General features: G+C 45.0%; 1 protein-coding gene across 1 annotated transcript in view; it reads left to right on the forward strand.

Annotated features, from left to right (window-relative positions):
- MYO1E (myosin IE) overlaps positions 1 to 14,616 on the forward strand; it is a 125,546-nt gene that overhangs the window by 57,934 nt on the left and 52,996 nt on the right. Inside the window, exons 6-10 of the mRNA XM_035132347.2 lie at positions 1,258 to 1,347; positions 4,010 to 4,141; positions 4,919 to 5,053; positions 9,331 to 9,463; positions 10,430 to 10,626. Coding sequence (XP_034988238.1) covers positions 1,258 to 1,347; positions 4,010 to 4,141; positions 4,919 to 5,053; positions 9,331 to 9,463; positions 10,430 to 10,626 — 687 coding nt within the window. The remainder of the gene's footprint in view (positions 1 to 1,257; positions 1,348 to 4,009; positions 4,142 to 4,918; positions 5,054 to 9,330; positions 9,464 to 10,429; positions 10,627 to 14,616) is intronic.

Genomic DNA, 14,616 nt, shown 5'->3' on the forward strand with positions numbered 1-14,616 from the left:
AGCGGATGGGTAGATGGGCTATTTTAAGAAAGCTGGTAGCTGCTTCCTCCTACCAAGCGGCTGCTGTCATTGCCCCTCAACTCCCTGCTGTTTATTTGCTTTACTGTACTCGCGTTGATTATGCCCTTCCTGTTTTCTTTCCATGGGAAACAATGATAACTGTCTGCATGGTTTAGTCTCTGTTAGTAGTCAAAGAAACAGTGACTGGACGGAAATATGCACTGTGTTGTTTCTGGAATTGGTTTAATTGTGCACTATAAATAGCCTTTTCCGTTATTTTGGGGGGAAATTCTACCGTTTTCTGCAAAAGCCAAACTGAAAACTGTACTCTTGCCAGAAAACAGGTGATGAAATTGGTACAGTTGTCTTTTGATTGCTGGATAGGGTGCATATATCTGTCAGTCTGTGAATATTAAAAGTCCACCTGCAACCTTGTTGGAGGCCTTGTGCACTCATTTGAGGCTGGTGTCTGAAGGTGGATTTAGCACATGAATAAAGTGCCAGAGACGGTCAAGTCACTTGTCCCTCTGCCTCATAACTTTCTCTAAGAATGATCTCTGGTACAGGCAGAGGCCTCATTCCATCTCTGTTCCTCAAGATCCTTCTAATGTTCAGGTGCCTGGGAGCAAACCAGGGGCTTATGCCCTCTATCAGTTTTTCTTATCCTCAAACCTCCTTTTGACCAAGGGAGCAGGGTTTGAACCTACAAGCACACTGGAGCTAAAACTACTGGGAGTGCCAGATCTAGACCCTAGCTTTTGTTTACGCTGGATCCCCTCTGCCCAGAGTAAGAGTGAAGAGCCCACGTGGAGGCAAAGGGAAGGAAGATGAAAGGCCATTAAATACTTAGCAAGATTTCCCTGGAAGTGGGCTCCTGAGACTGCATTGGGGGGGTCTCCTTTTTGCTTTCCCAGCTCCTGGTGAAATCAGGTCTCTCCTTCACAGAATCGAGAGTAATTTGAGGGGCACTGTAGCGTCCTATCCTCTTTCTCCCTGCACCACACAAATACAATAGGATTCCCTAATAATTGGGGCAGGTGAGTATCCATGGTTCTTTTGCCAAAACAATGCAGAAGAAGACTCTGCAGCTCCCTGTGGGAACCTGTTACTTGAAGATCATAAGGATTGCCTTGTTGGGACAAATGTAAAGGCCCAACTAGCCCAGCACTGTTTAACAAAAACTTTTGGAAGGTTTTTTTTTTAACTAAGGTATTTTTTCTTATATGCAATTAACCGCATTTATTCTTTTGACTCTAGCATGTGAAGGACATAATTCTGCAGTCTAATCCCCTTTTGGAAGCCTTTGGGAATGCCAAAACAGTTCGGAACAACAACTCCAGTAGATTTGTAAGTCATCCATGGAAACTTGCAAAAGGGCCACCACATTGAGAAAGGGGACACATTGCTTTGGGGGGTGCGGGGGGTGGGAAAGGGATATTCTCTCAGTACTTGGAATGAACTAGGGTAATTTGGTTTAACTTGTTCAATGAATTAATTAGAAAATCTCTTAATTGCATCTGAAAGCAGTTCCTATAATTTCCAAGCAAACTGAACATAAGTTAAGTTCTTTTTGTGCTGGGACGTTGAGGCATTTTTAATTCAATTCCATTTTAATTTAAATTCCATTGTTTATTTTCCTATATACATAAAATGTTGCCATGCTCTGCAGTTGGTGTGAAAGCCTGATAGGAATGCCAGCCCAGTGAGAAACGCCAGCACAGGCAAGCTGTTTGGGGAAGCACCTGCCCTCCCTCTGTTAAACTCATCAGCAGTAGGGTTTAACAGAGGGGTGGGGATATGCTTCACACAGCCTGCAGGAGGGAGAAGGGGAAAGTGCTTCTTGACCCCACTCCATTAAGCCTTGCTTCAGGCAATGTTGGCTAGCTGATGGGAGGATGGAGGCTCACACCCACCCCATGACATGGGTTTGTATGTGGTTGGCAAGTGGAGCGAGCAGAGGCAGAGTGTGCGCAATTTGATGTTTTCTTAGTCTTAAATATATATTTTACTTTAGCAGAGCAGCCTGTGCAATTCTGTAGTAAACTACTGACTCAACCAAGAAATGGAGTAACATAATCCTCCCACCACAGCGGGTGGCACTGTGGGTTAAACCACTGAGCCTAGGGCTTGCCGATCAGAAGGTTGGCAGTTCGAATCCCTGCGATGGGGTGAGCTCCCATTGCTCGGCCCCAGCTCCTGCCAACCTAGCAGTTCGAAAGCATGCCAAAGTGCAAGTAGATAAATAGGTACCGCTACAGCGGGAAAGTAAACAGTGTTTCCGTGCGCTGCTCTGGTTCCCCAGAAGCGGCTTTGTCATGCTGGCCACATGACCTGGAAGCTGTATGCCGGCTCCCTCGGCCAAGAACGCGAGATGAGCGCCGCAACCCCAGAGTCGGTCACGACTGGACCTAATGCTCAGGGGTCCCTTTACCTTTTTAAACCCCCCCCCCAATGTGTTGAGGATATTGATTTTGTGCTTCCTTTCCTATACTCCTGCCAAGGAGAGAAAGAGAGAGTTTGAAGGGGAAAGAGTTGCAAATGTTTGTGCCTTTTTTGTTCTAGAAGCATGAAGGAATATTCCCTCTTTGGGTTAGGACAGACAGAGTAGGGTTTCCCATCCTCTGCAATGTTGAAGGTGATATGATAAGTGTCATTGTACATGGTATGTACACTCATTTTCCCCCACCCCACCTCATTCTTGTCTCTGGTCTATGTTTTATTTGTTTGTTTTGTCAAGGAAGTTGCAGACATTTGTTTGTTTTGTCAAGGAAGTTGCAGAAATAAAACAATTATATACTCAATAACATAACACAATAAAATCATGCAGCACAGTTAACTAAAAAGTTGCCCTGGCAGAAGGCCTTCTCCGTAGTGGCACCTGTCCAGTGGACTTCCCTCCCATCAGATGTCAAGGAGATATAACTCTGAGGTCTTCTAAATCTGAAGGCAGCCCTGTATAGGTTTTTATGTTTGATGTATGTCTAACTGTGTTTTTATATTTTGTTGAAAGCTGCCCAGCGTGGTTGGGGCAACCCAGTCAGATAGGTGGGGTACAAAGATGATGATGGTATACAGGCAAAATCTTTGCATTCAAAGGCCTGCTGAAAGAGGCAAGCCTTTAGCTTTTTAGCACCTTTAGCCATCTTAAATGTTTAGGAAACCCGAAAACCTGTTTCACCACAGTCAGAAAAGGAGTTTCTTCAGGTTTCTCCAGTTAATAAAATAAGGCAGAAGACTTACAAGGGAGAGAGACTTTTTGCTGGTGGCCCAAGTTTCTCCTTAGCTGAATGTATATTGGTTTTAAATTGTTTTAGCTGTTGTGTCTTCGCATGATCCTAGTTGCTTGTTTCCTGCTACAGTATTGTGATATATTTTAGTTTAGTTTCCATGTGCATATTGTGAATTGAGTCGTGTAATTTATTATTTACGTAAACCACACAGAAAACTTGGTTGGACGGACGGCATACAGATAAAGTAAATAAATAAGGAGAGAGGGTCTCAAGGGTGTGGAAGAATAAAGGTTTAATGATGCATTTGGGGGGATATTTATATTGGGGGAACTCAACTGTGTCCTCAACTGTGCTGGGTAAGCAGATGAATCCGGTCTCTCCTTCTATTCCTGTTGCTTGTGATTTCCCTGTCCACTGCCATGCCACCTTTAATAATAATAATAAAAAACAAAACAAAACAAAACCCCTCCATTCTAGCCCAAGACCTCACATGGAAAGTTCTTGGAAGAATGTATACCATGCATAAAATTATTATCAGTGACTTTTTTCTAGAAAAATAGGTGCCGGTACTCACCATGAAGTTATTACAGTAAGTGTCACACTTTTCAACAACAACAACAAAGAGGTATCCTTGAGTACCCCCTGAAAAAAACCCGCACTGATTGTTGTTATTATGCAACTTAAACCTTGCCTGCAACCAGTTGGAAAAGGCCTAGTGTCATTGAGGTTAATGTTTACTTCATCCATTTCCAGCAGTCTGCATCCTTTATGTCTTGCAGGGAAAATATTTTGAAATCCAGTTTAGTCCAGGTGGGGAACCAGATGGAGGCAAAATATCCAACTTCCTGCTGGAGAAGTCACGGGTGGTCATGAGGAATCCTGGAGAAAGGAGCTTCCACATTTTCTACCAGGTTAGCTACCTTTCGGGGAGGTTTGCATTAGGCCTTTGGTTTTCTGTTGGAGTTTCTTTGGGGGGGGGCGGAGATGGGGTCCCTCGTTGGAATGTTGGGCACAACCCATGTCACAAGAATGTTCTTTTGAGTAAGCCCCTTTGTAATGAGCAGGAACTGCCCCCGTTTGTTTCTATATGTTAGGGGCCAGGAACCTTTCTTCAGTCTGAAAGCTGCGTTCTTTAGTGCATCATCTCCTAGGGCAGTGATGTGGAGCCTCCAGCAGAAGTCCTAATTTGGCTGAAGAGGCCAGTTTTCCCCAAGCCACATCCACCTCCCCTACTGGTAAAAGTAGCCACAGGCAGATAAAGATATGGTTCCCAGCTGAAAGTGGGGTTTGCAGGTGCCGCTGACCAGCCCCGCCCACCTGTAAAAATGGCCTGCAGGGGTTGGAGCAGGCTTCCTCAGCCTCGGACCTCCAGATGTTTTGGCCTACATCTCCCTTGATCCCTAGCTACCGGGACCAGTGGTCAGGGATGATGGGAATTGTAGTCTCAAAACATCTGGAGGGCCAAGGTTGAGGAAGCCTGGATTGGAGGATCTACTTCTCCACCCCCCTTCTAAGGGGTACATGACTGTGGTGGGTGGGGCCAGACATAAAGTGGGTGGAGCAATAGATGTGATTCTAACCTTTGTACAATCAGCTTCATTCCAGCCACACAAAGGTCAGGAGCTTCTCTGCTGACTGGGAGAAGCTGGCCATGCTAGCTGGTCTATTTTCGGCTCTTTGTCCTGCAGATGATTGAAGGTGCCTCCACTGAGCAGAAATCCAGCCTTGGCATCACCAGCATGGACTATTACCACTACTTAAGCCTCTCAGGATCCTACAAAGTGGAGGATATTAATGACAAATCTGATTTCCAGGAAACTTTGGTAAATTCTTCACCATCTTACTACCTCTCCCCTCAATAACTTTGTGGTTTAAGTAAAAACAATAAAATTTCTGCTTGTACAGCAATTACAATGCGTGTGAGATTGACAACTATTTTGCACATTTTTTTCATTTAAAACCTTAGAGGCCCCAAACAGATTATGGGCTATTGACAAGCAGTAGCTGAAGACCAAGGGGAGTAGGGGCACCAGCACCCTTGGGGAGTTGTGAAGGCTGGAGGAGCCCCATACCTCAGCCACTGGAAACCCTTTTTCAGGCTCTTCAGCCAAGGATAGTAGCAATTTGCTTTTTTATTTGAAAAGCAGGGGAAAGAGCTGTGCGTTCCTTTATTATGTGCAGTGGTCTGTTTGACTCTCACCGTTTCTTCATGTGAAGAAGGCACCAGAATCTCCCCTGTGGGTTGCCCATGGCAGGCAAAGATTGGTAATGGCAGAGAAACTGCAATTTCACAGAAGGTGCTTTTTGGGGCTCTTCCCATTGACTGGATACACACTGACTGGATATACACTCCCATGGAGCACAGCCCCAAAATTATCTGACATTGTTGTTGTTGTTTAGTCGTTTAGTCGTGTCCGACTCTTCGTGACCCCATGGACCATAGCACGCCAGGCACTCCTGTCTTGCACTGCCTCCCGCAGTTTGGTCAAACTCATGTTCGTAGCTTCGAGAACACTGTCCAACCATCTCGTCCTCTGTCGTCCCCTTCTCCTAGTGCCCTCAATCTTTCCCAACATCAGGGTCTTTTCCAAGGATTCTTCTCTTCTCATGAGGTGGCCAAAGTATTGGAGCCTGAGCTTCACGATCTGTCCTTCCAGGGAGCACTCAGGGCTGATTTCCTTAAGAATGGATAGGTTTGATCTTCTTGCAGTCCATGGGACTCTCAAGAGTCTCCTCCAGCACCATAATTCAAAAGCATCAATTCTTCGGCGATCAGCCTTCTTTATGGTCCAGCTCTCACTTCCATACATCACTACTGGGAAAACCATAGCTTTAACTATACGGACCTTTGTCGGCAAGGTGATGTCTCTGCTTTTTAAGATGCTGTCTAGGTTTGTCATTGCTTTTCTCCCAAGAAGCAGGCGTCTTTTAATTTCGTGACTGCTGTCACCATCTGCAGTGATCAAGGAGCCCAAGAAAGTAAAATCTCTCACTGCCTCCATTTCTTCCCCTTCTATTTGCCAGGAGGTGATGGGACCAGTGGCCATGATCTTGGTTTTTTTGATGTTGAGCTTCAGACCATATTTTGCGCTCTCCTCTTTCACCCTCATTAAAAGGTTCTTTAATTCCTCCTCGCTTTCTGCCATCAAGGTTGTGTCATCTGCATATCTGAGGTTGTTGATATTTCTTCCGGCAATCTTAATTCCGGCTTGGGATTCATCTAGTCCAGCCTTTCGCATGATGAATTCTGCATATAAGTTAAATAAGCAGGGAGACAATATACAACCTTGTCGTACTCCTTTCCCAATTTTGAACCAATCAGTTGTTCCATATCCAGTTCTAACTGTAGCTTCTTGTCCCACATAGAGATTTCTCAGGAGACAGATGAGGTGATCAGGCACTCCCATTTCTTTAAGAACTTGCCATAGTTTGCTGTGGTCGACACAGTCAAAGGCTTTTGCATAGTCAATGAAGCAGAAGTAGACGTTTTTCTGGAACTCTCTAGCTTTCTCCATAATCCAGCGCATGTTTGCTATTTGGTCTCTGGTTCCTCTGCCCTTTCGAAATCCAGCTTGCACTTCTGGGAGTTCTCGGTCCACATACTGCCTAAGCCTGCCTTGTAGAATTTTAAGCATAACCTTGCTAGCGTGTGAAATGAGCGCAATTGTGCGGTAGTTGGAGCATTCTTTGGCACTGCCCTTCTTTGGAATTGGGATGTAGACTGATCTTCTCCAATCCTCTGGCCATTGCTGAGTTTTCCAAACTTGCTGGCATATTGGGTGTAGCACCTTAACAGCATCATCTTTTAAAACTTTAAATAGTTCAGCTGGAATATCATCACTTCCACTGGCCTTGTTATTAGCAGTGCTTTCTAAGGCCCATTTGACTTCACTCTCCAAGATGTCTGGCTCAAGGTCAGCAACCACACTACCTGGGGTGTACGAGACCTCCATATCTTTCTGGTATAATTCCTCTGTGTATTGACATATGGTACACAAAAGGAATATGCCACTGGCAGGAAATTGCAATATAAAGCAAAACAGACAAGCTTTTGCCAAGAGGCAGTAAAAAATATTGGCCTGTAAAGTTTACAGTTAGTGGGACTCTTGAGTAGGGGAGGCAGGACAGCGGATTTATTATTCCAGTTTCAAGGGCAATTCAGAATTGACTCAGATGCAAGGAAAGGCACACAAGTGAGCTGTGGTTTCCCTTTCTCCATTTTAGATATAATATGGGGAGGAGGGATGGGGGCATGTATTTTGGCTTGCTGTGAGATCCCTGAGCCCCTGATGACTTCCAAAGTTTATGGATCTTGCAAGAGGCAAATTCAGCATTCTGCTTTATAAGAGATGTATGAGTTGATGATTGTACTGTGCTGTGCATGTACATTTTGACACTTGAGACATATAGTTTTAGGACCCACCTTATTTATGTGATTGTAAGTTGTTTCAAACTGTTTTTATTACTGTGTTTTAATGCTGTAGCTTGCCTTGGCATCTTAGAGTGATACTGCCCTCTTCATCTGCAGATTTCAGGGTAGTTCACAACATGAAAATGCAGTATAAAAGTACAAATGCATGATAAAAGCAAGAACAAAGCAGATCAATAGACCCCCCTCACCCTCCCACAAACCCTCACCCCCCTCCCAAACACATTTAAATGGGGCATAGGATGTTACCGTAATTCTCATCCTAGGCTTTTCCAGCTGACTCCTGTTCCCCTCCCTACCCCATTCTCTGGACTGCCATTGCTCCTACAAATTTCTGTGCCATTTGCAAAGCCTGCAGTTTCCTCCTCCTGTGGACAGATGTGCATTGTTGCACTATGACAACCTTTGTTAATAATAGTAATTGATAATGCACCATGCTTTCTAGTGGCCAAGGGTATTTTGGCAAACAAAGCAGGTCTCTCCTCTAAGGGGCTTATAAGAGCCCAGGAGGCAGTGGCAGCTGTAGAGGTGAGAAAGCAAAAACAGAAGGGTTCTTCCTTTGTCCTATCCCACTCTAGAAGAGAGGACTGTTGGGAGCTCCTTGCTAGATCAGGCCAGGGGCTCTTCTAGACCAAGGGTAGCAAATCGTCATTACATGTGAACTTGGGCTGTGTTTCAGTTGGAATAGGCGACTGAGGATTTAACATGAAGGATTTATGGGAAAGGTGAGTTCTGAGGAGGGATTTGAAGGTTGAAAGAGTGGTACCATTTCATTATTATCGGTATCAAGTTTATTGCTTATAGCCAAAGGCTGCTGCGATGTATACAATGTAATTCAGTAAAATATATACAAATTTAGTACAAAACTTAGGACATTTACATTATCAAAACATGGCCTAATCAGCACAAAGCTATGGAAACACGTTAATATACCAGTTGAAACATTAAATAATAAAATTTATAAACTAAAATTATCACATGGCCACTGATTTATTAAAAGAAATATTAAACAATACAATTGATAATTCTGTACAACTTTGGTGAGAGAGCTGCATCTTGGTATGGATGGGGGTCAGATAAATTCATCTGAGGATTTAACATGGTTTATGGGAAAAATGAGTTCTGAGGGGGGATTTGAAGGTTGAAAGAGTGGTACCATTTCATTACCGTGTTTCTCCGAAAATAAGACACAGTCTTATATTTATTTTCCCTAAAAAACACACACACTATGGCTTATTTTCAGGGGATGTCTTATTTTTCCTCCTCCTCCTCCCGCGGCCGGCATTGCTGCTGCGCCTATCACTATGTCTTATTTTCGGGGTATGGCTTATATTCCTTGAATGCTTAAAAATCCTGCTATGGCTTATTTTATGGCTACGTCTTATTTTTGGAGAAACTGGGTAGTTGCTATAGCATGGTGGTTAATGGAAGGCAGTTCAAATGTCAGCTCTGTGAAGAGGTGCGAGCTCACCTCTCCCTCAGCCTCTGCTAGGATAATGATACCAGGCTACCTCACAAGGATTGCTGCAAGATAACATTTTGAATGCTATAAAAGTGGTGCAGAACTACTACTAGAATTTTGCACAAATGTCATTTGGTTATTAAGGTGGGCTTTTAATTCAGCCACTGCTTTTTTTAAAAAAATAAAAATAAAAACCTTAATTTTTGCAGCATGCCATGAATGTGATTGGGATCTTTGCTGAGGAGCAGGCTTTGGTGCTGCAGATCGTGGCTGGAGTCCTTCACCTGGGCAACATCAGCTTCAAAGAAGTCAGCAACTATGCAGCTGTGGAGAGCGAGGAGTGTAGGTAGTCCCTGTGGATTGCCAGAGCATTGAGATTTGAATGTGAGGCAGAGATGGCAAGGGGGGAAGCTAGTTGCGTCAGGGCATGCTCAGGCGCTTTGATATAAGGGTCATGGTGACACATCCCATTTCGCTGCTTGAGGCAAAGTGGGAAGTGCCGCCCTACCCCTACAGTACCCCATGGCCCCTGCCAAAGTATCCCTTACCCAGGTTGCATGGCACTGCTGAAAAGTAATGATGGCGACAGCTGGGTGCAGCAAGATCTCACAAGATTTTGCTGATACTGGGGCCACTTCACCACCACCAGCGGAGGCAAGATGCCAGTGGGGGTGGGGTGGGGGCGCCCAAGGCAGCTGCTTCACCCCACCTTGTGGGTGGGCTGGCCCTGGTAAGGATGGACCCAAGGGACATGATGGGCTATTAATTTGGGGAAATAAATTAATTTAAGGTGTCTTTATTTAGGGGTGATTTAGGGATTAATGAATGGGGGAATTGGATTGATGTGGAACAGGGTCTGTTGGGAAATTAAATGGGGGTAAATGAATCGAAGGTGTGGTGCAAATTAATTGAAGGAATTACTTAGGGCAATTTGGATAGGAAATTAGTTCCCCCGCTGCCTGTGACTCTAAATTTGCATCTGTACATATAAATTAGCATTTGCAAATCTGTGCCTGTTTTCCTTTTCCAGATCAAGTGTGTAGGCTCTGATCTAGAGGTGCCTCCATGCTCACAGGAGACTCATGGACACTTAGTGATTTTCCCATTCTCCTACCCTGACCCCCAAAGCATTGTGCCCAGAAAATTTTAGAGAACCGGTTGATAAGCATGTTTTACTACTACACCTTTGTGGGCTGCTTTGTTGGATGCAGCGTCACTTACTTTGATTCTGCTTTGGGGTTGCCGTCCCCTTGGCTAACCTTGCAGTCATTGTAAATGTTCTATTTATGTATTTGTTATTTCTTGCAGTCTTGGCATTCCCGGCTTTCCTCCTGGGAATTAACCAGGGCCGACTCAAGGAGAAGCTGACCAGCAGGCAGATGGACAGCAAGTGGGGCGGGAAATCGGAATCCATCAACGTGACCCTCAATGTAGAGCAAGCCTGCTACACCAGGGATGCCTTAGCCAAAGCCCTTCACGCCAGAGTGTTTGATTTCTTGGTGGATGTAGGTGTGACAATTCAAGTTTTTTTTGGGGGGGGGGTGTTTTTGGTTTAGGTGGTTGACTTGAATCAAAAATTGTGGTCTTTATCATAAACATAGGCACCAACTCATAGGGGCGTCGTCGTCTTAAGCCCCCTCAATAATTGTTGGCAGCGGGCTGAGCTCCCCCAATGTTTAGGGGGCATAGGAGGCCAAGTGTAGAGCCATGCATGGCACAGCACCAGCGGCCAGCTCCTGAGCATCAAGAGAGGAGCTGCCAGCAATTAACATATAGCCAGCAATTAACATATAGCAATTAACATATAGCCAGCACGTGTAGAGACAAAGTCAGAAAAGCTAAAGCACAGAATGAACTCAGGCTCGCCAGAGAGGTTAAAAGCAACAAAAAGGGCTTTTATGGGTATGTCCGTAGCAAAAGGAAAAACAAGGAAACAGTGGGATCACTCAGAGGAGAAGATGGTGAAATGCAAACAGGGGACAGAGAAAGGGCAGAACTCCTCAATGCCTTCTTTGCCTCAGTCTTCTCCAAGAAAGAAAAAAACGCCCGACCTGAAGAATATGGAGCAGATGATTCAGCAGGGGAAACACAGCCCAGAATAAGTAAGGAGGTAGTACAAGAATACTTGGCTAGTTTAGATGTATTCAAGTCTCCAGGGCCAGATGAACTACATCCAAGAGTATTAAAAGAACTGGCAGAGGTGATTTCAGAACCACTGGCAATAATCTTTGAAAAATCCTGGAGAACAGGCGAAGTTCCAGCAGACTGGAGGAGGGCAAATGTTGTCCCTATTTTCAAAAAGGGGAAAAGAGAGGACCCAAACAATTACCGCCCAGTCAGCCTGACATCAATACCAGGAAAGATTCTAGAGCAGATCATTAAGCAAACAGTCTGTGAGCACCTAGAAAGAAACTCTGTGATCACTAAAAGTCAGCATGGGTTCCTGAAAAATAAGTCATGTCAGACTAATCTGATCTCATTTTTTGACAGAATTACAAGCCTGGTAGATGAAGGGAAAGCTGTGGATGTAGCCTATCTTGATTTCAGCAAGGCCTTTGACAAGGTGCCCCATGATATTCTTGTAAAGAAGCTGGTAAAATGTGGGCTAGACAATGCTACCATTCAGTGGATTTGTAGCTGGCTTACTGACCGAACCCAAAGGGTGCTCATCAATGGCTCCTCCTCATCCTGGAGAGTAGTGACTAGTGGGGTGCCACAGGGTTCTGTCTTGGGCCCAGTCTTGTTCAACATCTTTATCAATGACTTGGATGATGGGCTTGAGGGAATCCTGAGCAAGTTTGCAGACGACACCAAATTGGGAGGGGTGGCTAACACCCCAGAGGACAGGATCACACTTCAGAATGACCTTAACAGATTAGACAACTGGGCCAAAGCAAACAAGATGAATTTTAACAAGGAGAAATGTAAAGTACTACACTTGGGCAAAAAAAATGAAAGGCACAAATACAGGATGGGAGACACCTGGCTTGAGAGCAGTACATGTGAAAAGGATCTAGGAGTTTTGGTTGACCACAAACTTGACATGAGTCAGCAGTGTGATGCAGCAGCTAAAAAAGCCAATGCAATTCTGGGCTGCATCAATAGGAGTATAGCATCTAGATCAAGGGAAGTAATAGTACCACTGTAGTCTGCTCTGGTCAGACCTCACCTGGAGTATTGTGTCCAGTTCTGGGCACCACAGTTCAAGAAGGATACTGATAAGCTGGAACGTGTCCAGAAGAGGGCAACCAAAATGGTCAAAGGCCTGGAAACGATGCCTTATGAGGAACTGCTTAGGGAGCTGGGTATGTTTAGCCTGGAGAAGAGAAGGTTAAGGGGTGATATGATAACCATGTTCAAATATATAAAAGGATGTCATATAGAGGAGGGAGAAAGGTTGTTTTCTGCTGCTCCAGAGAAGCGGACACGGAGCAACGGATTCAAACTACAAGAAAGAAAATTCCACCTAAACATTAGGAAGAACTTCCTGACAGTAAGAGCTGTTCGGCAGTGGAATTTGCTGCCAAGGAGTGTGGTGGAGTCTCCTTCTTTGGAGGTCTTTAAGCAGAGGCTTGACAGCCATCTGTCAGGAATGCTTTGATGGTGTTTCCTGCTTGGCAGGGGATTGGACTGGATGGCCCTTGTGGTCTCTTCCAACTCTATGATTCTATGATTCTATGATTCTAATTGATGCTGCGATGTGCTGGGTTCTGGGCTCCTAGCCTCCTCCTGATGCAAACACGTGCATGACGTAAGAGGAGCGTGTCACAGAGCCGACAGGCAGAGCAGGTCATTCACAGGTCAGAGAGAAATGAGGCGAACTTGCAGTTAGTTTCTTTATTAAGGAAATTAAAAAATACAACGAGGCTCATAAAGGCAGAATCCTCCAATGAAGCAGTTGTTCGAACTGGCATGCAGCCCCTGCTTCGCTCTCTAGCCTTCTGAGTCAGGGCTCCTCCCTCTGTGGTCCAGAAGTCTCTCTCTCTGTGCCTGTCTGGCTCGTTGCTCAGCAACGTGTAACATTTGTCGCGTTCTAGGAGTAAGGGGCTGGAGAGCCACCAACAGAGAAGCTGTCAGGATGGATCACCCTTCGATCACCTCTGTCAAAGCCTTCATCCAAACTGGAAGCCTCATCACCTTACCCTGTGCTGGACCACCTGCCTCTTCTGCCTCTTCATTATCGCTCAAGCTTCCTGCTTCTAGTACCTCCCGGCTTGTCCCCTCCTCTGAGGTGTGACAGGTCTGACCAGGATCCAGGATCTTAGCCATCATCTTCTGTGCCTTCCTCGGGGGGGGGGGGAGTTCTTTTGGTGTGTGTCTTTCTACCACTCTTCCTCATCCAGCCAGTCCCTGACACACACATGTGATGTCGCATAGTGGGCCCCCTCAGGATCAGTGCCTCTGATCCTAAGGACTGATCCTTTGTTGCAAAACTTCCCCAAATCTGAAAATACTGTTCAGGACTGCAGCCTGTTCCACATACTACTAGAAGTGGCTAACTTGTGGTCCTCCAGATGTTGTTGGACTCCAACTCCTTCCTGAAAATTAAAAAAATATTTTAAAGATCTTGGCAGCTCCTGTCAGCCCCAGCCAACATGTCTGATGATCAGCGATTATAGGTCCACAGTCCATATTGAAGGCCACAAGTTAGCTGCTCATGATGAACGCACACAGACACTTGAAAAAAAAAAAAGTTTGCCTCATAGAATAATGGAATAATAGATGGAATAATAAATGACCAAGGGTCATCTAGTCCAACCCCCTGCAATGCAGGAATCTCAGGTAAAGCATCCATGACAGATGGCCATCCAACCTCTGATTTAAAACCTCCAAGGAAGGAGAGTCCACAACCTCCTGAGGGAGATCGTTCCACTGCCAAACAACTCTTTACTGTCAGAAATTTGTTTTGAATGTTTAGTCAAAATCTCATTTCTTGTAACTTGAAGCCATTGGTTTTAGTTCTCCCCTCCAGAGCAGGAGAAAACAAGCATGTTTCCTCTTCCATGTGACAGCCCTTAAGCTATTTGAAGATGGTTATCATACCTCCTCTCAGTCTCCTCTCTTCCAGGCTAAACATACCCAGCTCCTTCAAGCGCTCCTCGTAAGGCTTTGTTTCCAGAACTTGATCATCTTGGTTGCCCTCTTCTGCACACTTTCCAGCTTGTCAATATCCTTCTTAAATTGTGGTGCCCAGAAGTGGACACAGTAGTCCAGGTGTGCATCTTATATTTGTACATCTGTTTCTTCCTGCCTAAGTGCAGAACCTTACAATTTGTCCCTACTGAAATTAATTTTGTTAGTTTGGGCCCAACTCCAGGCTGTTAAAGTCATCTCAATTCCTTCATCCAAGTCATTTATAAAGACGTTGAACAGCGGGCCCAGGACAGAGCCCTGCGGCATCCCACTTACCACTTTTTTCCAGGATGATGATGAACCATTAATGATAACTCTTTGGGTTTGGTCAATCAACCAGCTACAAATTCACCTAATAGTTA

Source organism: Zootoca vivipara, chromosome 14, assembly GCF_963506605.1.
Source record: "Zootoca vivipara chromosome 14, rZooViv1.1, whole genome shotgun sequence".
NCBI classification, from domain to species: Eukaryota; Metazoa; Chordata; class Lepidosauria; order Squamata; family Lacertidae; genus Zootoca; species Zootoca vivipara.